The sequence below is a fragment of the Poecile atricapillus genome, chromosome 11 (genome assembly GCF_030490865.1).
Source record: "Poecile atricapillus isolate bPoeAtr1 chromosome 11, bPoeAtr1.hap1, whole genome shotgun sequence".
Lineage (NCBI taxonomy): Eukaryota > Metazoa > Chordata > Aves > Passeriformes > Paridae > Poecile > Poecile atricapillus.
Window position 1 is genome coordinate 9,336,625 of NC_081259.1, and position 23,418 is coordinate 9,360,042.

At 38.9% G+C, this 23,418-nt stretch overlaps 1 protein-coding gene across 1 annotated transcript in view; it reads right to left on the reverse strand.

The window, feature by feature from the left end:
* Positions 1 to 23,418, reverse strand: part of ADAMTSL3 (ADAMTS like 3) — a 172,501-nt gene that overhangs the window by 36,064 nt on the left and 113,019 nt on the right. The window contains exons 9-16 of the mRNA XM_058846711.1: positions 22,906 to 23,063; positions 21,821 to 21,932; positions 19,034 to 19,172; positions 17,428 to 17,478; positions 13,147 to 13,351; positions 12,154 to 12,301; positions 11,429 to 11,513; positions 4,834 to 5,120 (exon numbers count right to left, since the gene is read on the reverse strand). Coding sequence (XP_058702694.1) covers positions 4,834 to 5,120; positions 11,429 to 11,513; positions 12,154 to 12,301; positions 13,147 to 13,351; positions 17,428 to 17,478; positions 19,034 to 19,172; positions 21,821 to 21,932; positions 22,906 to 23,063 — 1,185 coding nt within the window. The remainder of the gene's footprint in view (positions 1 to 4,833; positions 5,121 to 11,428; positions 11,514 to 12,153; positions 12,302 to 13,146; positions 13,352 to 17,427; positions 17,479 to 19,033; positions 19,173 to 21,820; positions 21,933 to 22,905; positions 23,064 to 23,418) is intronic.

Sequence of the window (23,418 nt, forward strand, 5' to 3'; positions counted from 1 at the left end):
AATGATCTTAATATCATACACAAAGGAGGGCAATGAAATGAAGTTCACCTCAGACCATCTAAATTGGCAAGAATGTCATGGGAACTTTTTACCTTGGTGTTACATAAGCTGAATTGGCCAGCCAAATGAACAAAAGGCATGCCATACCAGGTGATGGGGTCTGACTACAAATTGCCACCTGAAGTTCATTAAGCCATTCCTGCCTTGCAGCAGGACCAGCAGAGCTTTAATCACATTAAGGGAAGAAAATATTGATGTGTGGTGTGTTTTTCATTTGACTGAAGTACAGAGCACAAACTGCTTTAGCAATTCTTCCCCACAGGGGCCTCAATGAAAGTGAACTTGCACCTTGTTTTGATGCTGTAAGTACAAAATGGGTACTAAAGGGCTGTTAAAAACCTACCACGAAGTCCCTTCCCATTCCTTCATTCTCAGTTCAAGAACTCTATTCAATAAATAACTGCACTTAATTGATGTTAAATTTGCTTGAACTTAACTGTCAAAATGTCTTCACAATTAATTAGATTTCTCACCCCAAACTATAATTTTCCATTAGCTGGGAACTTCAATCACAGATAAACTTATTCTATGTCAATTGGAAAATGGAAAAAATCTATTATTCAAACAAGCAAAGTTTTATATGTATGACTTTCTTGGCTTATAAAATAAACATAGTAGATAATTTAACTAAAACATTATGTATGCAGCAGGGAGCATTAAGTATTTTTACAGTAATCTGATGCACTATTGTAGTAATTACCCTACTATTCAGTGAAATAGAATATTTTCTATTTTAACCCAGCATTCAAACCACATACATTTACATTCTTTTACAATCTTTTCTGTGCAATGAAATATACAGTGCTTGAAGCTGTGTTAAAAGATCAAAATGTTTGAATTAAGCCCAGAATTTCTGTTCCTGCATTTTTAAAGTACAAAGAAAATGGGGGTGGAAAGCTGCTGTGAAAACATTAAGAAGGTGGATGTATTCTCTATACGTGGAAGAGGAAGGACATTTATTTACATCAGACAGTCTCAGTTTGGTGGCTTCTTCAAAATATGTACTATAAGCTGAAAATAACTCAGAAGAAATGCCAAATTCTGCATATCCTTGAGCCTCCCTGTGCATCTGTTTTATACTTCTCTGAGAGTAAACAACATCTGCAGCTTATGAAACAAATGATAGCAGTGACCAGTTATCAAGGTGACTCCAAAACAAGCTGAGAGCAAATTCTCTCAGCTTTATATGTGACTCTCTGAACTGTCATTCTTTTTTTTTAGAGCCCTTAAATTTGGCTAGAATCCACTAATATTCTAAGAATCTCAGGTTTCTCATAAATAAAATGGTAAACTTTTAGCCCTTATGGTCCAGACAAAAGCCTGAAAACACAACTGCAGTCTGAAGTTATCAAAGCCACAGAGGCTACAGAGGAAATAACAGGAAGTGCATATTTTATTTATTGCTTAATCTCATCATTTTTAGGCCAATGTAATGACTTTAGGTGGTTTTGAAGCATATTGGACGTAAATATTAATAATAATAATAATAATTATTATTATTATTGCATTTAACAACCAAAATCTGCCTCTTGCAAATAAAGGTATATTTAAACAAGAAAATGTTCAGTGATTTTTAAAATAAAAACATCCCTTTAAAATATTGTTGAGTAGTTAAATGATTGACAAGGCTAAAGAAATGCTATAGATTGCAAAAAAAAACATTTCTCTTCAGGCACATTCTTCTTTTCATAATGATCATTGATTCCGAACTGTTGATATTATGTAAATTGAATTTACAGCTGGGACTCTCACATGGTGGCCAGAGTTCTTTAGAAGAAATTAGATCTTTCAGATTTAAAAGAAAACAAAAACAAAAGCAAAGAAACCCAAAAAAACATTTGGGGAAAATGAAGGCAAATTTTGTGATCCCCAAGCACACAGCTGGCTTATTTTCAGTTTGGGATTTCTTCAGGCACTGAATAAAAAACCAGATCTTTAGATTTCAGACTGGTTACAGAGCTTCCTACGGGTATTAAAGGTGATGTCTGCCTATGACTAACAGGCCTCCACAACTTTCATTTACACTCATGGAAAGACTGATGAAGGAAGCATTAATTATGCTAAGAGGGATAAAACAACTCAGCTGCTCTCAAAACCTCAGCTAGCTTGGCTCCTCACATGCTGCATGGGAAGGCACGGAGGTTTGGTGCAGAAAGCACACAAGTGACCCCAGACTGGTGGGACTGCTGCTCTAGAACTGGAAAGATGAGGTTTAGATAATGCCTTGCAAATCACCCTTTGTAAGCCTAATACCCAAAAAACCCAATGTTTCCATCTGCTTTTTTTCATCTGCTTTGCAGAGGGACCAGAGGAGACTGAATTACAAGTCTAGTCTGTGTGAGGATTAAAAAAAAGGTGCAAGTGACAAACTCTGAAAGAGAGATTCGGACTTTGCTCCAACAGTGGCTATAAAAGCTTCCAGCCTACTTAGACCCTGCAGAATTTTCCCTCATTCAGAAAGAGTTAAGCAGTAAGAAACGGGGGTAGGGAGTTCCGAGGATACAGAAATCCACAGGAATTTGTTTTAATAGCCACTGCTAGATGCATACATACTACAGAAAAAGTACCTAATATAATTTACATTGCACTGGGTTATTCCAAACTCAGACAACATTTATTTCTTATAATGAAAGAGTTCATCTAATTGAAATGAGATTTGAACATAAAACTTAGCAGAAATGGATCAGCTCCTTTGAACTACACAATGGAAAAATAGTAGACAGTGAGATCATTAGTTAGTACATTGCAGTGAGTTGGAAACAGAAGAGATGTCTGGTTCCCTTAAAACTATTTATCGGCAGGTAATTTTTGGTCTGTTTGAAAGCCTTTGCCAAGGCAGCCAGAAGACCAGAGCTGATAGAAAGGAAAAATCACCTAACTAGCACAGCAACACAGGGGCTTCTGAAGCTGCTCATTGATAAAATACCCTGACAACTTCCCACATTTCCCAGGAGCATCATGTAAGGAAAATGTCTAGACACAGTACCAGTGATACCACAGAAGTCTTAAAAACACAAACAGATATTTTCTTTCAAACTTCTTCAAGTGAGTAATTTCTACTGCATAGCAAAAAAAATTGTTAGATTACTTGAACACCTTATAGGACAATTCTGGGTCAGGGAACCTCACAAATTCGTGAAAGGGTCAGAAGTCAACAACAGAATTCATACTCGGCTCCCTCAGGAACAAAATTAAGCTGAACACGAGATTCTGCTCATCAGTCATTTTGAAGTTCCTTCCAATCAAACTGCTGTGTTCAGTGCAGGCTCCTTAAATTGCCATCAGCATGCACACCTACTGCAAGTTTCTATGGGGATGATTTTGCAAAGACAAACACACCCTTGAAGATGCAGAATGCAAACATGTACATGTGAAATAGCAGGCAAAGACTAGACATTATTTCAGACTACATATCTGATGATATCCTCAAAATTCAAAAACCCTGGGGTTTTAGAACACCTCTGGCAAAAACATTGGCTAAAAATCAGTAAAGTGGATTTAAGATGGCAAGAAAATGGTTGTATGCTACAAAAATCAGTTGAGATACCAGAACTACATATTTAGAAATAATGAAAGTTTTCTTCTGCTTTGCAGTACAATTTCCTTATTTCTGAAAACATTTCCCTTATTAAAATAGGAAACAGAGACACTCAGCCACAATAGCTGTCACTACCATCTCATGCTTCTACAAACATACTTGGACTACAGTCTCTCCTCCCTAGCCAGTCATGATGCCCACTGCAGGGAATGGGATGTTCCAGCTTTTGTGATCACAGGTGTTGCTATTCCTGTGGAGTAACCCCCTCAGTAAGCAGCAATGTTAAATGATAAAGGAGGAACTATCAGTCACTTACCATCCTGCTGAGGGCATCCCTCCCAGCTTCTCTCTTCCAGCTTTGAGCTGGTGAATAGCACAAAGGAGGCTGCTGTCTGTGAGCTCTATCTTGCTCTCCACTTCCAATTGTTTCTGTTTTCCCTTTTTCCTACATTTTTTAATTCTTCTATGGGTACAACTGTCTTCACTTCCCACTGATGTCAGCAATCCTGTCATATATAGGTGTGTTCACAATTCCACTGCCTCCACTTAACACTTCATAACTCACTTGTGCTCAGTCCCAAAGTACAGTAAGTAGTAGCAACACCAGCAGCCTTGTCTGGTAACATGTACTTACTACGACAGGGAGATTCGATTACATCCAAGAAGGAATGTGCCTAACTACTTGCAGACAGATGTATGGCACAGAGTTCCTTTGCAGTGATACAGTGCACCCAGACCCAAACCAGCTCCCGTTTGATCTTCACACCGGCCGGGCTGGAAGCAAGTCTCCGTAATTAGAGCTCTGTGTTCCTACTGTTCTGCAGAAAATGGCAGCATTTTGGAAGAACAGGAATAAGCACGGGAATTTTTACTCTGAAATCACACAATTTTGGTTCCTAGGAAAAGGTAGCTCATCTAAACATTTCCACCACTGATGCATGAAACACAGTGGTACCACAGACAGCCTGGCAGCTGGCACTCCTGCAGCAGCAAGGTTAAAGCAAGTTGCTGTATCAACTTCCTGCACCTTACTTAACCCAGTAAGTGTTTGCTGAAGGAAAGAAAGTGGTTTGAAATGCTCTGTTGATAGCCAAAAATATGTTAATATTTGTAGCTGTGGGATTTCCTACAGATCAACATAGGTAATTTAGGGCAACGCTAACAGGAGATGCAACAATGCCAAACAATGCCAAATTCTTACAACACAGGATAAATGAAGAAGAAATAAAAGGTACCTCCAAGACACGTGGCTGAACATGGAGTGAACCCAATATATTCCCAGTCATAAATCACACTGCCATCTTCAGCATGAGGAAATTCTGGTGTGTAGGGGACAGGATCACTGTCACAGGACACCTGGTGACAGACTCTTTCTGTTGCTGGCTTCACATCTTCACATTCCTCCTCAGGCAGCTCCACCTCGGTCTGAGTAAACGCGAGAAGAATCCGGCACTTCACCTCTCGCACCTGGATGCCACTGCCACATGTGGCACTGCACGGAGACCAGGGCTCAGGAATAAACCTGCAGATCATCACAGCACTGTCATTTATTCCATGTAATTGTGTCTGCCTGTGCACAGCTAAAGCACAGCCAACACACATAAATGTGTGTTTATACACAGAGCAGACAATACACAATACTGACGCTTAAATAGAATGCATAATCAAGTATCTTAAGTCGCTCACTTGACTCTCACATCCCAGACCATTTACCAAAACTCACACGAGAAGATGTAGGAGAAGAGGAGAAAGAATCATGGGGAACAGGGAAAGCTGTATCCTTTTCTGAGGAAAAAGGAAAACACCCAAATATTTTCTCAGTCTCCTCCAGCAGTGAAAAAAGAAGAGACTCCAGGAAGATGTATCCACACAATATAAAACAGCTCCCCAGGTACACAGACTTGGGCATATGCCAAAAGTATATTTGCAATCTGCTTAAATCTGAGAGGTCTTCACCTTATTTCATACTAATAATCAGCAACCAGAGAGAAGAGAAGCACTTTTCAAATGGAACCATATCCAGTGCACACCACTGCAGGCTCTCTTCAGATTCAATCCTGCAAGCAGCCTCTCATCTTCAATAAAGAGGTCTACCAGGCTACAGTTTATAATTTTTATTAGAAAGCATTTATGATCCTAATGAACTACAGTAAAATCTTGTTTTACAGGTCATGAATTTGTTATAATATTCTCTGACTTTGAGGGTCACATTAATACCTGATAGTAATTTTCAAAATGGCACTAGAGCCAAGGGGTTGAATTTCATTAATAAAGTCATCCTGTGTGACTCTGGGGTGTACTTTATAAGAAATCAAATACAGAATTTCCTAGAACTTTTTTTCCCCATGAAAAGGTTGCACTTGCTCTTTATTATGTGTCCAAATGTAGCTGATGATCAAAACACCAGTGGGAGATATTTGACCAATAGCAGGAAGATAATTTGATCAATGTTTGGAAAGAAATATCCAAATTAGGATTCAAAGATTTGGCCCTTATCTTGGATAAAGAATTATCCTTCCCTTACTGCAGGAAAACTGCCCTTACAAACAAAAGAACAGCTGTGTAAGACAAAAATCAGTATTTACACTCTGCATACACAGTAAGCACAGAAAATTTCAACAGTGTGGTTTGATCCTGTGCAGTTTATCATCTTGCCAATAATTTCTTGCCAGTATACACAGAGGAAGAATCAAATAGAAGAATAGAAGGCTGGATAACCTGTAAGGATACCCTAAGTCAGCCCTTGGGATAGTCACCCAGGCCATGACTGGGACAGACCCCAAAAGAGACTTTTTCCTGTGGAAAAGAGTATTCCCATTTCCAACAGAGGTTAAAAGATTAACTGGTTATTCTTTAAGGAGATGTCAATGAAATAGCTTTACAGCTCTGCTACAAAGATAAATATATCTAAGCCCATCAAACTTTCCTTGAACTGTTTCAGAATTTTTGTTAGAGCTCACAACAGACTTCATGAAAAGGCACACTATCCCCAGCTCCTCCTGACACCGAGAACTCCCAGTGCTCATCCCTTCACAAGTCTGAGCACCTTCCAACACGGCCAGATTGATTTTTATTGGAAGATACTGTTAAAAAATGGATGGGTGTGTCCTACAGTGATCAAATCTGAGCAAATGCCAGGTCAGGAACAACCCAACAGCCCCCTGAATCCAATGGCACAGCTGGTGGGAGCCAATGTCCAGATGCTTCTGATGTAAATTCTAATGACCATTCTGTGGGAACAGCTGCAAAGGAAGGCTTTCTCTTACCCCAACAGGCAGAATCAGCTTAATCCTAGAACATCAGAGCTCACAGTCTTTTCAAAGACAGCCATGCAAACTACCTAGGGTGGCAAGATCACCCTCATCCAATGAAACACTGAAGGATGAGCCTAACTTAAGCATATTAGCTGTGCTTTGAAGTCAACAGGATGTCAATGTGTTCAGAGGGAAACTTGTGCTTAAGTGCTTTATTGGATCAAGGCCAGTTTGCATAGGCTTAACAGAATGATTACTTTCTTCTTCTGTGTTTAAAAAAAAAAAAATTAGGTCCACTTATACTTATGTACCTAATTGGAAAAATAAAATGGATGGACATTTATAGCTGAAAATAGTTGGTTGGTCTTCTAATCATACCTAAGTTTATACTCTGAAAGTACTAACTTCTTTTGATAAAAGCATGACAGCATCACACCAGAAATTAGTGTTAGTGTACTGTTAGTTGAGTTCATTTAAACATTCTAAAAATAATGTATTTCAAAAACTTTCTTTTGAAATCCTGTATAAATGAAAGGAAATTCTGAACCACAGAAATCATTTCACTTAGCAACCAATTGATTTATAAAGAAAATCAGAAAATTCTAAGCATTTTTTCTTTGACTTATAGCTAGGCTATATTAGAATTGAGGTTTTTGTATTGAATATTAGTGTCTGGTATTTTTTCAGTGAAGTGCAAGATAAAAATGAACACAAAAAAATACTTTTTATTGTACCTTGGCATTTGCTAAACCTGTCATGTGACTATTTACCTACTGAAATCCTAAACTATAAAACCTCTCCAAGGATGATCATGTTCAAGTCACACTAAGTACCTTCAACAGATGCCAGTGGAGACTGCTAAAAGCAGAGCAAGGAACTGACTGAACACTGAGAGAGCTGATTTTTATCTAAATTTGGAGCTCAGGCAGATGGGGCTTTTTTTATTTTTACTTTATCTTGAACATGCAAACCCAGAGCCTGTGACAGGTCATTAAAGCAAACTCCATCAGCCTCAGATGTGAGGTATTCTGGCATTCACAGCATACACATGGTGATGCTTTGGACACAATACTTCCCTGAAGTAAACTCAGTCTGTCTTGGGCACACACTCAGAGTCATCTCAGGTCAGGATTAAGGGGCATCAAAGTATTTGTACTACAATGCTTTGTAGATCATCAGCAATTTATAATGGACAGGATAGTGGTAACTGAAAATTTTCTGAGGTCTTTAAGTTCATAGACAGGACTCCTCTTATTAAAAAAAAAAAAAAAGGGAATGCAAATTTGAGCAGGTACAACTTTTTATAATCAGAATTTTTACCCAGTCATTCTTCCCAATGCTAAATAAAACTAAATTGCTCCTATACTCATCTGAGCAGGTATAAATAATGAAGACAGTACAGCTGCAGCAGAGGACATGTCCATGCTGCACTGTTATCAGTCCAGCACTAATGGAAATGTTCATTCACCTGGCACATGCTGTAAAAGCAAGTGTAGGATGACCTGGGAAATGAAGCAGTGACCTAAACTACTGATGAAAAAACTGGGACAGAGCGGCCCAACTCAACCAAATCAAATCTGAACTGAAACCTGAACTCAGTGCAGTCCTCTGCAGCTTACTAAAGACTTGGAGAACATGGTGACAGTTTTTTATTTTCCTCATGACCATTTTCTTGCTTTCAGTTAAGACAGGAAATGCCTAAATAATGAAAAAAAATAGGCTGCTCTAGCAATATTTCCAGTCCAGTCCTAATGCACCAAGGTCCTGGATAAAAGTCTAAAGAGGCATCTAAAATGTTGGCTGTTAGTGAGCAGAACTTCCATGAGAAACACTGCTTTTCACATCACTTCTTAGCTCATATTGCTGAAAAAATGTATGTTTTTAAAAGTATTTTTGTTTTTCCCTAAGCAATGACAGAGAAAGGCAGCTGAGGTGCCTATTTCTTTAACTTATGAGTAATAAAAAGGATGCAAAAACTTGCTGGAGCTTCTCTGCGAATCCCCCTGTAATTAAGAAGGCTCGAGGGAAGAACATTTAAAATAATGATTGGTATCAACTGTCATCACATTCCACAACTAAAAACTAAAAAGGTCAGATGTACATTTTTCTTGGCCTCACTTTAAGGACAGTCATTTTTTATTTTGCTAATAATAATAAAAAAAGAAGCTTTTGAACATTGCCCCTCTATGTAAATTCAGGACACCAGCAGTGGTAGACCACAGAGGCAGAACTGTTTATCTTCCACAAGCTACTTTTGGCATATGCATCACTTTGGGCTCTAAAACACAGCTGCATTTATTCTCTTATTCATTATCAACTAAAATATCACACAAAAACATAGAAAGTTGTCATAAAAGGATGGTCTAGAAGTTGAGACTTCATATTGTGGTTTAAATTTGGATGACAACAGAATAACTTAAATTAAAAGTGATGGCATTTCTCCAAGGAAATCGTAAGTCTCCTGCTAGGCAAAGGTGGGCTATGAGTTATCACTGTGCCATGTCTAAATTACAGAAAACAATCAGATCTGAAAAAGAGGGAAATTTTGTTATAATTTATTCTGGGAGAAGGAACAATTTATTGTCACAGATTCTTTTTAAATCTTAATCCCTGACCCAAAAAATCTGACTCTAGCTGGAAGGGACCAGAGCAGTTTGGGTACAAGGTTTAAAGCACTGATGGAGAAATTCTCTGATTGCAAACCATTATTATCCACATGACCAACAGACAATCTGCAAAAAGGAATGAAGTCAGGCATCACTTGTTTGTCATTTCTCCTTACCTGTCACCTTCCTTAGAAGACTAAAGAGCGAGCAGTTGGCAGCAGAAGACAGTAAAATGAAACTAATGGGGAATGTGGCTACAGTGTTAGAGCTGGGTCCCAGGAGAGGGGAGGCACAGCCCCCCAGCACAGAGGGGAAACATCAGCAAGAGGTGGCTGGAGAAACCTTTCAGACTTAGGTGAAGATGCTTCTGGAAACTGTGAAGGAAAGTCTAAGGACAGCATGAGGCTCATGAATCAAAGATGAAAACCATCTAAGCCTCCAGAATAAAGTGGAGAAGAAAAAGGCCACAATGGAATATATGGGTCACAGCTGGGAGGGATGAATAACTGCTGTCACTGTCAGGACAAGGCAAAAGGCAGCCTGTGACAAAGTTTCCAGTTCAGCTGGGTTACATTCTACATACCCCCTGAACCAGCAATTCTGTCCTCCCTGACTGTTCTGTCAGACTGATGCTGAAGGATTCTAAAAACCCAGAAACTGCATTAGCTCATGGTTGCCACAGCAGGATTTTTTAATGCTAGAGATAATTTTCTTTATAGCTTCATGCTGAATCCTCTCTAGAAGTGACCTCATATACCTTCATTCTGCTATTCTGACACTTAAGAGACACATTTGATTGCATCATCCCCCTTTGACAATCACACTTTGTTTTTATATCTTTGCTACTACCCTGCCTGAATTCAGGGCCACTTATTCAGAGAATGAAATAACCACTGACAGTAGGTTGACACTTGACTTGAGAGGCTAGAGCAATAAAATTTTAAACTACAGTCACCATAACTACATAAACACCTGTTTGGCAAGAAGTTTCTTCTGTGAGTCATTGCAGGTGTAAAGATTTTATTACTCATGGTCACACCTGTTGCTGCATGTGTGCCAAAAATCAGGAATAGCTTGACGGAAGAAGAAAAATAAGCATAAGGTACACTCCACTATCAGAGCAATATAAATCCCAACTTCATTAAGCTCATCTAAATGATTTCAAGCTGACTTTACTACAAAAGAGTGCAGAATTCAGCAAAGCACAATAAAATACTGTTGAAAATCTCACTGTATACAAAGTTAATACTTTTTAGAAATTTAAATACTTTAATGCCTATATATTGAATATATTACACATATAAATGTGCGTGTATGGAATGTACACAGGGGAAATAAGGAATTGTGTGGGTGCCCTAACATACAAGGGTCAGGAACAAGTGTAGCTGGATTTAAGTTAAGCTTTCATCCCCAGGACTTGCAAGGCTTAACCTCATCAGTTTTTAAGAGGACTCACAAAATCCAGATGTTATTTCACACATATACACATGTAAAATAGCACAACTTACCCCCATAGATGCAGCTAAGCACAGAGATCAGCAGGTTTTTCTCACTTTCTGCATTGGTCTCACCCCCCAAGGAAATCCTGGCAACCCTACAAAGCACCTCTTCAGATTTAATACTACCACTACATTCTTGAGGTAACAGCTATGACCAGGATAAAACTAAAGTTATTTAATTTATTTCTGCTGAAGCATCTCCACATGCATTAATTAAGGCTTAATTAGGCTAAATCAAGACCCCTTTGAATTCCTGAATGATATAGGGGCACTGTAATAGTGTAGGTCTGTCATCCAGAACGGGAGCTCCAGAAGCAAAGTTATTGAGATGTAAAATCAGGAACAGCTCACCACAGGACTCATCACCCATGGAGGGCCAACTGTCAAAGCAAACTGCACAGCAACAATCATTCCAGAGATCTGCAAAACACACTGGAAATGTTTCTTCACTGTAAAAGGCAGTGTACTTACGTTGGCTCTTCTGAGACTGTTATGGTTTCTTCCATTTCATGGGCCTGTTTAAACCATGGCAATTTTGCTTCCACAGGACTTTTTTCTGGTAGAGAAAAAAAACCCAAAACATTCAGTAATTTCTCCAAAATCAAAGCAGTATGTAGATGTTAGCATTAGTCACCTCAGAACTTCACAGTTTACATTGTTTATTGATCGAACGCTTTTGTAGATGTACAGGATAATGAAACAAAATTTACTAGAAAGCTTCATCATGCTGTTTGAGCTCCATTCTTTGTTTTAAATATGCAGAAGTGGAGAAGGAAAAAGGAAAGTAGTTTGAGTATAACTTGAGCTGCTGGGTCACACTGAGAATGCTCACACATTTAATGAAAGTAAACAAGAGCATCCCAGGTGACACATGGAGTTTCATTCCCATTTCTAGTGTTACTGATCCACTCCTCCTCCCTGTGTTAAGGTCATTTATTCTGGTATTCCCAATTTGACCAGACTACATAGATTTAGTTGGCACACTCACCTCATGACAGTCTGGCCACATTATCAGCAAAAAATATCAGCAGGGCACTTTTTCTAGCACCAATAATTAAAGTGCTTGTTTCTGCCAAAACTGAAAAAAGTCCTAGTAAATTCCAGCTTCTGGCATTTCTGAAAAAGGTTACCAGGGGCTTTTAATACTCTGAACAAAAATGTAAAACAATAACAGACCCAGACAAAATTCCAGTTACCTTTTGGCTTGTAACACGGTATTGGCACGATGCACTCCTCTTTTATGTGCAGTTTGAGTTGTGGGTTGCAGCCCCCGACGTGCTGCCCGCGGTGGTCGATGCACAGCACGACGCGGTAGCGCAGCCCACGGCCACAGGTCACGGTGCACTGCAGGAGACAGCACAGCCAGCTCACCCTGCTGCTCTACTGCACCTGCACACACTGCTCACAGGATGGCACGGGCAACAGGGAGGTGTTCGCTAAAGTTCTGCCACAGAGACGTACAAATTTGTCCCTGCATTGCTAGGTGGGTAAGGAAAAGGTTGATGTTGGAATGAAAGTCTAAGTTTTGGGAATGCAAGTGATTTCTTGGGGTTCTGTGAAACTTATCTGATTGGCAGCAGTCTGAAACAGAAGTGGCCATGCACTGAGAATGCACTGTCTCACTGTGGTGATTTTCAGTTAAGGCTGAGTCAGGGGAGCTGCATTTTCTACACTCTTGTGTCACTGATGTCATCCAGATGAACTAAGGAATTACAGGAGTGCTGACCTATCTGACTGTATCAGATAACTACAGCCAGGAGAAGCTGGCTTATGCTATTGTTACTATAATGAAAGGTAAGAATGCTGGAAAATCACCCTTGCAGACTTGCCAGCCCCTGAGACAGACATGCCTTTAACTATTACAGCCAGTGAAATACTACATTTATCAAGAGCTGAGACATAAATGACCTGACTGCAAAGGGGCCTGACCTCTGTCTCTAACTTCTCTTCCATGCAAAGCAGGAATTCAACCAGCACAAAGAATTCTACATGCATTTGTCTCCACACAGACACATTAATGTTTTGATTAACAGGCACAACTGCTTAGAGCAAACTTTTCCCAGTACTATTGATTATCTTTCAGGGCAATACTTTTCTAACAGTCCTGTGCTAATAAATACATGGTAAGACAAGACCAGAGGCTTTCTTTAGAAAACAAGACTGAAGGTCCAAATTGCTTCTTAACTTACTTGAGACCATTCCATTGCCACCCATTTAGGACAATCAAACAGATTGCAGGTCTGAATGACTTTGGGCTTTGGGGCATACATGCATTTCCATTCCTCCACTTGCAGTATCTCTCCGTGAATGGTCTCCTCTACACACACAAAACTTCTCCTCTGAATACCACCTCCACAGGAAACCGAACATGCAGTCCACGGGTTATGTTCCCACCTGGAAAAGAAACCTCATAAAGCTCTTTCTTATTCCATTACCCTCTATTAAAAATGCAAAATATTGAGTCCAACCTTAGTGCCAGTTAAAGCTCACTGGTAGTTTGGTTGCTGGATTCTAACCACATGCAAAAGCATTGGCTTACAGACCTATCTTGCATTATTCAAGGCTTAAACTCATGTGCAAAATCAGAAGCAGAACTTCAAATGTAAGAATATTTCAAAACATAAGTGAAACTCTTATTCTCATACATAAGTTAGAAACAGTGAACATACTGAGTTTGATAAATGGAATGAATTTATTCTCACATAGTCTAAATCATCTAAATGGAATATTTTTGATCATTAATTTACAAGATCACATAGACACTTATTACCATTGTCAGAGACCAAGAAGCCCCTGTATTTAGGATCCTATGAAGTCTGAAAGACAAAGGAAAATCTGGCTGCCCTGACTGAGGGTGTTATTACTTACAGGCTCATCACTTCTCACATCACTCAGATTACACTTAAAAATATGCTCCTGAAGGAATTTTTATGGGATTTCTAATACTTTGGGTCAACCCAGCCATTTCATACCAAACTAACTTCACCTATAAGGACTGTGATGAAATTAAATTGTGGCAGGTACCATTTGGCTGGCCACGACTGCAGTTCTACAAGAGTTTTCCACCCTCATTAAAATGCCATTGAACAACCTTGTATTCACACTTTCCAGCTTGCTTGGAGCAAAAAGCAGCTGCTCATCCATCTCAGCTGCTTTGGCTAACTCAGCTGATTGCTCCTACAGCAGGGCAATGCACAGATTAAGGAAAATTTAGGATTAAGAAAAGCCTGTGAATCAGCAGAGCTCTAGGGTAGTAGCCTCCAACAGAGAGATAATAAACTGCTGGAAATAAATATCTTCCAAATGAACATCTATTTACAATCTTAGACCTAACTATAATAAATATGGAAAATGTTGCATCATCTGAAGTGAGAATGACATGGGTGCAAACTCAATTTCATTCACCTTTTAGCATGAATGCACATTTAAGCAATCACCTCTCAAAAAAACCTTATTTCAATAATGTCCTGCTCCTGTCACATTTAGAGATAACAACCTTCTATCAAAGCTTTTGTCTGTAGGTTCCAGTGACCCCCACACAATATCTCCTCACCCTTTTCCCCCTATCTCTTGCTTTCTTTCCATCACCCTCCTGAATGAAAGCCAAGCCCTTGGAAATGACTGAATCCTGCAGTACATCTTAAGGCTCATCAATGTCTGGTTAGTTAAACCTTATCTCTATTCCTGCAGAGGCTCAGAAAGAATCATGAAAGTAGTTATATCTCTTCTGAACAAGGGCCTCAGCAAGTACTACAATATCCCACCAAAGTAAATTAATCAAGCATAATCAACTTGGCTATCATAAAGGAAGTCATAATAAGTCATAATATCAGACTCAATGAAGCAAAGGCCTATTTACAAGGGTAAATTTAAGCAATCTACTTTTTATGATGCAGCAGGTAAATTAAGGACACTTCCTATTTTAAGCAATTCATTAAGCTGCCCACAAAAACATATTAATCATGCTTAAGCTGAACAGAAGAATGAGTATGAAACACAGAGCAAGCCATGGGATATTAACCATGGAGTCTATACTCAAAAGCACTCTGAATAAAGCTGTATGCTCAGATACTGATATCATCATCATATCATAGTATCATAACAAAACACATTTGAAGAGCAAGAGCTATACTCTTCCTTGACTTTAATGAATGGCCAGTGTTAACTAATTTTATTTTAAAAAATCAGGAACTAAAGAGCAATTAACTATTTAATGAATTAGCAGCTCATTGATTTATATATGTAAGGCTCACTGTGCTGTATGTAACATAAGGTTTGAAAGTGTTTATAGCATGAAGTTTTATAGTTGTTTTTCTTTATCTCATCAGTTTCAAACACACTCCAGATCCCATACTCCCACAAGCATTTTCAAGATGGAGTGAGGTCCATGGCTACTGGGGAAAAGGGGGGTCTTGGGCAAGCAGTCAAGGAGATACTTTCCAGAACCCACAGCTGTCAAGGGATCCTCAACAGTCCAACAAGTCTGAAATAAATGGAGGCATTCCAAAAGCTTTAAAAGAAAATTTTCATCCTGGGAAATTTTTCTATTTATTTCAAAAGAATTCTCCATCTGTAAAAATATTTCAGAGGGGCATTTACAACTCTAGCCACAGGAGAACTCTTTCAAGATCTTGCGGTGTGCACCGCGACTTTCCCACAGCTTCCTCGTGCGAATGGGAGAGCGCGGTGAACAGCACAGGACTGCAGGGCAGCCTCCACATGGCCCTCGTGTTATGTAGGAGGTGTGATGTGGGACTGCTGCTCGAGGTGAAGGAGTCTGTACAGCTTTGTTCCAGTACACATCCAGTACTTTGGTTTTCCACCCGCTTTGCAAGAACAATCCTGGGTCAGCACACAAGAAACAGGTAAGAAAAGAAAGCAGAGCCATCACAGGGTAATGCATTCCAGTTCCTTGCCAGGCAACAGCACAAAGTCCTGCAGCACTGAAGCAAGGCTTGCATCCACACTGGACAAGAGTCATCTCCTGATACAAGTAAATCAACTTTCAGCTGCTGTTTTCCTTCAGCAATTCCTGCAAGAAAAGGTGTTTCTACATCTTTGTGGTGTTTCCTTACGAGCCCTCCCAGTACAACAGAGCCCATTTCCTCTCTCCTTCCTGCTGGCACCAGCTCTGAGCCCTGCTTGGCCGCCTGCTGTTTTACACTCCTTACTCTGAAGCATCACCCAGGAAGACCATGATACTTTCTGACAGAACACACCGAGGTGCTGAAATGAGGTGGGCCTCTGTCTGCAGTTCTCAGTGTTTGAAACAAGAGAACCTGCCCAGAGCTTTATCACAGACATAATCTATCTGACCACAGTGTCATGCAAACGTGCTGAGCACAGTAAAGCACAGAAAGGGGGATTAAATTTCTCTTCCTAGTGGTCTCCAAGCCCTAAGTGGTTCAGAAGATGAAATACTCCTGTAAATACATTAAGCTGAGTTCCAGGAGATATCTGAAGTACAAAAGCATTGGCAGAAGAAATGGAAAGGGAGAGACACAGAATATAATTGGAGAACTCTACAGGATAAAGCTGTAGAGAAAAAAAAAAATCCCCATCTATGCATGAAAGCCAAAGAACAGGACAGCAGATCCACAAGGAAAAATTGCTACAGAAATAAACTATGACATTTATATAAGCTGTAATCAGTAGCTCCACTGAGCTGTGCAAGTCTATGATTTCATTCTTATTACTTCATATCTTTACTTCTTTAGAAAAATACACATTATTCATTACATGACATAATAAAGCAGAGGTTCAACTCAGATAAACATGCAACTAACTCATCAACTATAATTCTTTATATTAAAAGCAAATGTGGCTCAATACCGTTTAATCCTAACATTCTTTATAAAGCATCTAAGGGTTTCTGAGAAATTTTAAATCCTTGCAATTGATTAAGGTGTTAAAAAGAAAAAAAAAAGTTACAAACTGTTCTCTGATGACATAATTTAAGAAAACATATATTCCAACAATTTGGTATCTTGAAAGTGACATGTCGTCTCTGATGTCAATAAATAAGACTGTAGATCTAAAGAGGAAAAGGATCAGACCTCTCAAGAGAAAAAGAATTCCCAGAATCCTGTACATAGCAAGATCTGTTCTATAAAATCTCATACACTGTCAAAAGAAAAATCTTTCAACACAAGAATTCACATATGCAGTTTAAAGATGATGCTCTTCTCAGCACTACAGCCAGAGAAGGCTGAGGGGGACAACTGTTTATTTTAAAGGCTTCACATTGGTATTTTCAAAAAGAGCATATTAACCTCTGACTGTTAAGCTAATCATCCAGAGCACACTAAAATAAATCACAAGCTTCAGAGATGTTTACAGGACTGTTGTAAACTTACCCTCCTCTATAGAAAAAAAAATCCAAATATGTTCCATTATCTTAGTACTGAAATGGTGTATTTGCAGTGAAAATGTGCTAAAGCTGACACATATGCTATCCTGATTATACATACCGAGGAAGTGGCTGGAAGTGATCATAGGGCATGATTTCTTTAAATCCATCACTGTCAAAAAAAATAAATATTGCATCATTATTTCTCATACCCAAGACCGTACATCAAGTACATACTTTTATGTGATCATGCTTGAAGTAAGCATTTCCCAATGTGAAATGCAGGAATCTTACTTCATTACACATGAGCATTATGGCAAACCTTATGACTTGTATAATCTTACCTTTTCTGCATGGATAAAGAACTATTCACCATACAGCTTCTCTATTTTATACCACCATAAAATATTAAATGAGCAAGCCTCCAGCAGAGAAATTTATTATCGGTGACCCTTTAGGCCTGTGTGACTTCATTAACAAAAAATATTCACTTACTTGTATCTGTAACAAAGACTGCTGAGGGACACGAGTGCCAGTGAAATAAATGCATGACAGGATTCATCCTAGATAGGTCTCAAACGCTGCTTAGGACCCTTCTACAGCTGTTTATTTGAACTGCACAGCATAGAGCAGGCATAAAGCCTTACTTCCAGTGCTAGGAAATATGGTATTATATCCAGTAGTACTTTCCTTTTCCTGGCTGTATAAACTAAATTTGCAAGATAAAATATAATTGCACCTTTTCTTTCCCCTAATTTTCTCATTCCAGCTTTGGAACATTTGGCACCCATTGCCATCAAGCATTAGTGAAGTCTTTCCACTTCGTACAGTGATCAGCTGTCCAGGAAAAACTCTTGAAAGTCTGCACATCTATAACTGTTAGAGGTCACTATCAACGATTATGTCCAACAGGAATGAAAGGAAATGGACAGTTTAGCTATAGGAAATGAAATCCATTGAGAGTGTTTCCTTTTCTTGCGTATAACTCTAGCTCAGCCAGCTGGCATATTAATGTGAGGTTCTGGGACTTGATACTGTGATGTTATTTTAAGATTCTTTAGCACAGCCAGGAAACCTCACCAGACAATCCAAAAGTTAGTTTGAAAGACCGTAGTGCAATTCAATAAAATTTATGTGTACTATAGCCTTTACAATTTGGCATTAATATCCTGTGGCATTTGTACCACAAGGATATTTACTTTGAATTTTTTTTTTTCAATGCCTAGTTTTAAAAAACCCAAACAAATAGACCCAAGCTTTAATTATTAAATTGTCAACACTACAGTACCACTGAAGAATCAAATTTTTATGGTAGGTAAATAAATAAAGCAAGTTAAACTATATGCAAAGCTTGCACTGACTGGAGCTTCTGTCTGGCTGTTGAGATGGCAGCATCAATAAATCCAGAAGTAGGCAAACCCTCTGTCCTCCTCACACAACCTCACAAGATCCTCATACTAGTGCTGTACTACTCATCAATAGACAAAGTAGAATTAGCCCTTGAACAAACTGATATTTACAATATCTCTGTATAAGCAAAATCTTCTCTTCTGCAACACTGAAGAAGTGCCACAAATCTACTGGCAGAGGTATCAGGCTTTAACACATGCAAAAACCAACCAAGATTAAGTAGCCTTGAAGACAAAAAGAATTGAAATTAAGTAAATACAATTCCTTCTTCCTTAGTAACCGCCTGTGTCACACACAGATTTATTTGCCATACAGACCTAGAAGGGCAGGGATCCATGTTGCATTCTTTCAGCTTGGGCTTTGGTTTCTTGTTTTCTGGATGATAATGGCAGTAGTGGTCAGGAACAACACGCTTCAAACGAATGTCCACACATTCAGCTGAATTGAGCTGATAACCTAGTGCAGAAGCAAAGTTAATTTTTGTAATGGAGAGAAAGTAAAACAGCCTTATCTCCCCATGGAATTAATTTTCTGTCTTACTGTTTTTTGGTTTGCTTTTAAACAATGAAACACTGAGCAGAAAATGCACAAGCAGACCTTTATTTAAGGCAATTCAGCACAGCAATTATATTAACCTGTCTTAACAGTAGATGAGCTTCCAGCTCTTTATTCTACTAATATTCTAAGAATAAAGGCACACATATTCCATGTGATGCAGGAATACTTGTACTGCACCAGCTCACCTGTCACAAGGCAAAACTATGAAGCCATATGGTTCTAGTACATGTTCCACAATTCATAACTGCCCTCCTCCAAGGAGGAGTTACCAGTACGCTGGAGAGCTACATTACACAGTCATTCATGCTAAAAGAAATAAATACTTGAGACAGAAAGCCAGAGGAATTGAAGATGAGATCCAAAAACATTGCTAAAGAACTGCAGAAAACCAAGAAATAGGTTCAAGAACATTCCGAGTTGAAGAGCCAACTAAAGAAGACTTGAACTAACTACTCGGTGAAAAAAAATAACAAAATATGTGTGGAGACTGGTTGCAAGAATGGATCTGAGTTTTATAAACCACTAGGTTATTTTTTGGCTAAGAAAAAAAGAACCATTCAAAAAAGCTTACTTGGACTTAAACTGAGGAGAGGAGGAGGAGGATGTTCTGGTATGTGCAAAGAAAAAAAGTTTTAGACCACAAGAATTAAAATCAAACCAAGTCAACAAACTAACAGCACAAGTCCCAGTGCCTACTGAAAATGTTAAGTATCATGTATCAGTGGCTTCAGTTGTGTGTCTCTTGGCTGATGCAAGGTGTCATCATGCATGAGAGTGATAACCATAAAGAAAGAACTAAGCAGTTCCAGTGCTCACAGCGTCTATGTTTCAGTTCTTGTGAGTACCGAAAGGACCCGGAAGAAATGTTACTTGCAAACAAGAGAAACAATTTTTAAGGACTCTTGTTCACTGAAGCTTGACTGTGCTTTCTGAGATGCCCCTTCCAACACATGGAGATTACAGAATTAAAGATAGAAGCAGCATCCAAGTGAGGAATGGCAATACACTTATTCCAAATCTCTGTTGTGAGGAACTTTTTCTTTTACTGCCAGTATCAGACGCCAAGCAGACAATCTGGACACTAAATCCACTTTCAGATAACAGGTTAAAGCCAGGCAGCTGCAATACATCTTCCCTGCATGCTCAGTAACATGCTGTTCTTAACACTACTACTGTCATGGCTGAGCAGCTCCTTTTTCCTCTTCTTCAGTTCCTGTCCTCCCTGAGGACTGCCAAGCCCCTCTGATAAAGGTACCAGTTTTATATTATAGGCAAGCAGCCACAAAGGAGGGCTTTGAACACCCTGGATGATTTCAAAGAGATTGACATGTAGCTATAATTTTCAAACCATAACAGCAGTCTGTATAAGGCTGGATTTGAGCCAATACCTTTGAAGGTAAATATGTCCCTTGAGCTATCCAGTGTTTACATGCAGTCCTCAAAAGTAACTGTGATGCTTTATACTTCTTTCCTTGTCAGACAAGTTAAGGAAAAAAAATTATAAACACAGTGTGATGGAATCATCAGAGGATATGCACTGCCACTCACAGCTCCAGCAAGAATCACACTTCATGAGGCCAAGTATCTCGTAAGATACAGTAGTTTCCTGTGGGACTGCCTATCATACCCATATATCGTCTGCATTTCAGATTACAGGGAGGTGCAAGTGCCAAAACGGATGGTCCTTCAAAAGATCCCCAGACTCTGCTTGTACTTTAAACATCTCTCACTCTCTTTATTCATGTCCCAAGTAACTATTTAAACCATATTTGCACTCTCCAGAAAATCCCTACATCAGTATCTCCAACATCCTGGTCTGTTTTCCAGGTGACCTGGGAAATGCTAGCTGAAGGGAAACTGCTATCTGCAGTGTCAAACACTCCTCCTACCATGAGCTCACACTTTTTTTTTCAGAATCAGACATGACAAGCAGTGGCCTGGGCTGGATGAGTTGTAGCAGAGTGAAGCTACACTTCATCTAAGCTGTGTGCTTAAACCAGGCTTAGATGCTATGGTACCACATGTGCTGCTCTAGCCACCATTAGGACTAAATGTCTAAGATCAGACAGCCAAAGGCACTGCTAGCAGATGTTCTTTAAATTCAATTTACTTATTCTGCTTTTGGTATAACTAATTTCTCAACTAAATGTTCAAAAACTCTCCCTCATGCATACTACTGAGGCCAGAAATACTTCTTAATCTCTTGATTTTTCTTATTTTAAAATCTCATCATATTTATTTGCCTAATTTCCCCAAATATCCACTATGAGCTGCAATTTTTCATTTTTACTTCTTAGTCAATGTTCTTACTCAAACAAAAATCTGTTATGGAAAAACATGACTTCAGTAACAACATGTAAAACCCCAATGCTGATACCAGCTTTACCAACCTGCTTAGCTGCTACCCTTTCATTTATTTTGCTGAGGAATTACCAGTGTGCAGAGAAACACAAACATCTAATCACTAAAAATGCAGAACAAAGGTTGTAAACCAGCTCTTTTTAATCTTGAACTGTTCTCACTCCTGAAGAATTGACATTACTTACCTCCTCCACACGTCACTGTGCAGGGGAAGAACTCTGTTTGTCTCCACTGATGACTGATGGGTTGATAGAAGAAGAACTGAACCACACTCTCTTTTGATCCAGAGTACCTGGTCTGAAGAAATTTCCATTACAACACATGTGTACACTATTCTCAACTGCTCATGCCATTTCAAAACAGAGTTCACACATAATAGCAGTACAGAGTAAGATGATAACAGGCATAAAACCTATAGAAACTCTGGAGTAGCCATTAAATTTAAGCTCCCAATAGTCAAGCACTTGAATGTTGCTTTGTTTTTCTAATTATTCAAGGCATTAATGTGACCATTTGATTATCTATCCTCAAATAGCAAAGTTCTCAACTGTATTCTTTTGGTTTATCTCTTTGTTAGCAAAACATTTAAAATTTGCTGCAGAAAGAAGTCTGTAAGTGAGCCAAGCACACTAACTCATAGTCAGGCAAGTCTAGCTGGACATGATACTGGAGATGCAAAAGGAAAACTACTGAAATTCTATTTCTATAATGTGACAGGTAAAGACAGGTGGTCTGATAATACTGAAACTTCTGTCACTTCCAATGGAAAACTGTATGAGTGTCTTCCTTTGGCAGTCAAATATTGATATATTTCTACTTGAAATATCATCTTGATGTGTGATGCAAGCCACTGGTGTGTGTTATGGACAGAAAAGAAATTTAGAAGAACTAGAAATGGTCAGTGACTGGATTGGCAATGATCATAGGGTGCTGCTGGAAGCAGTGCTCAGGTTCAGTAGGTGGCAGTCTGCAATTGGATTCGCTCAATCCACTGCACAGGGTCACACTGTTATTCTTCCAGCAGCATGTGAAACAAAAATCCTGCCCATTTTTACCATTAAAGATCCTGTGGTACTTTCCACACAGGAAAGACATTAATTGTGTAACATTTTGATTGGATTTGCTTAGCATAGATGATCTCTGGACTGTAATTAGGATTTCTTAGTTGCCAGCCAAAAGATTTTTGTATTGTTACAAACTGATGGACAGCCACCACACTGTTGCACCTATTTGCAATAACTCTGTAGATCTGTACATTCACACACCCCACCTTGATAATGAAATCTGCTCCAAGAGGCCCCTGGGTCTTTATGATTTCCCTGTCTGTACTCTTCTGAAATTCAACAGTTGTATTTTCAATGACAAATGTTCCAGGAGCATTGAAACTGTGCTCTCCCTTTTCTCCTTGTAGTGTTTTTGACTCTATAACTAAAGAAGAAATATGAAATTAGTAAACTTAAACAGGTTTTTATTTTCAAGAAAGCCAGAAAGTAATGTTTACAACTTTGTCTTGCAAGTACCAGCTGCAAATATGCAGAAAAAAACACACCCAGAGGATCTGTGAGAATATTAACTGCTTCAGATTATAGGCTGATAGATAATTGCAAGACAAGTCAACACAGGAATATCTGTCTGAACACACTATTCTTTCATGCCATAAGCACTTCTGAGACAGTTTTTCCTACTCCAAGTGCTCTGTAACGCTTGATATAAGGAATAGCTTGAGCAGGAAAAGCTGAAAGAAACTCAAAACTGATAGAATCAATACAGAGAAAAATACCTC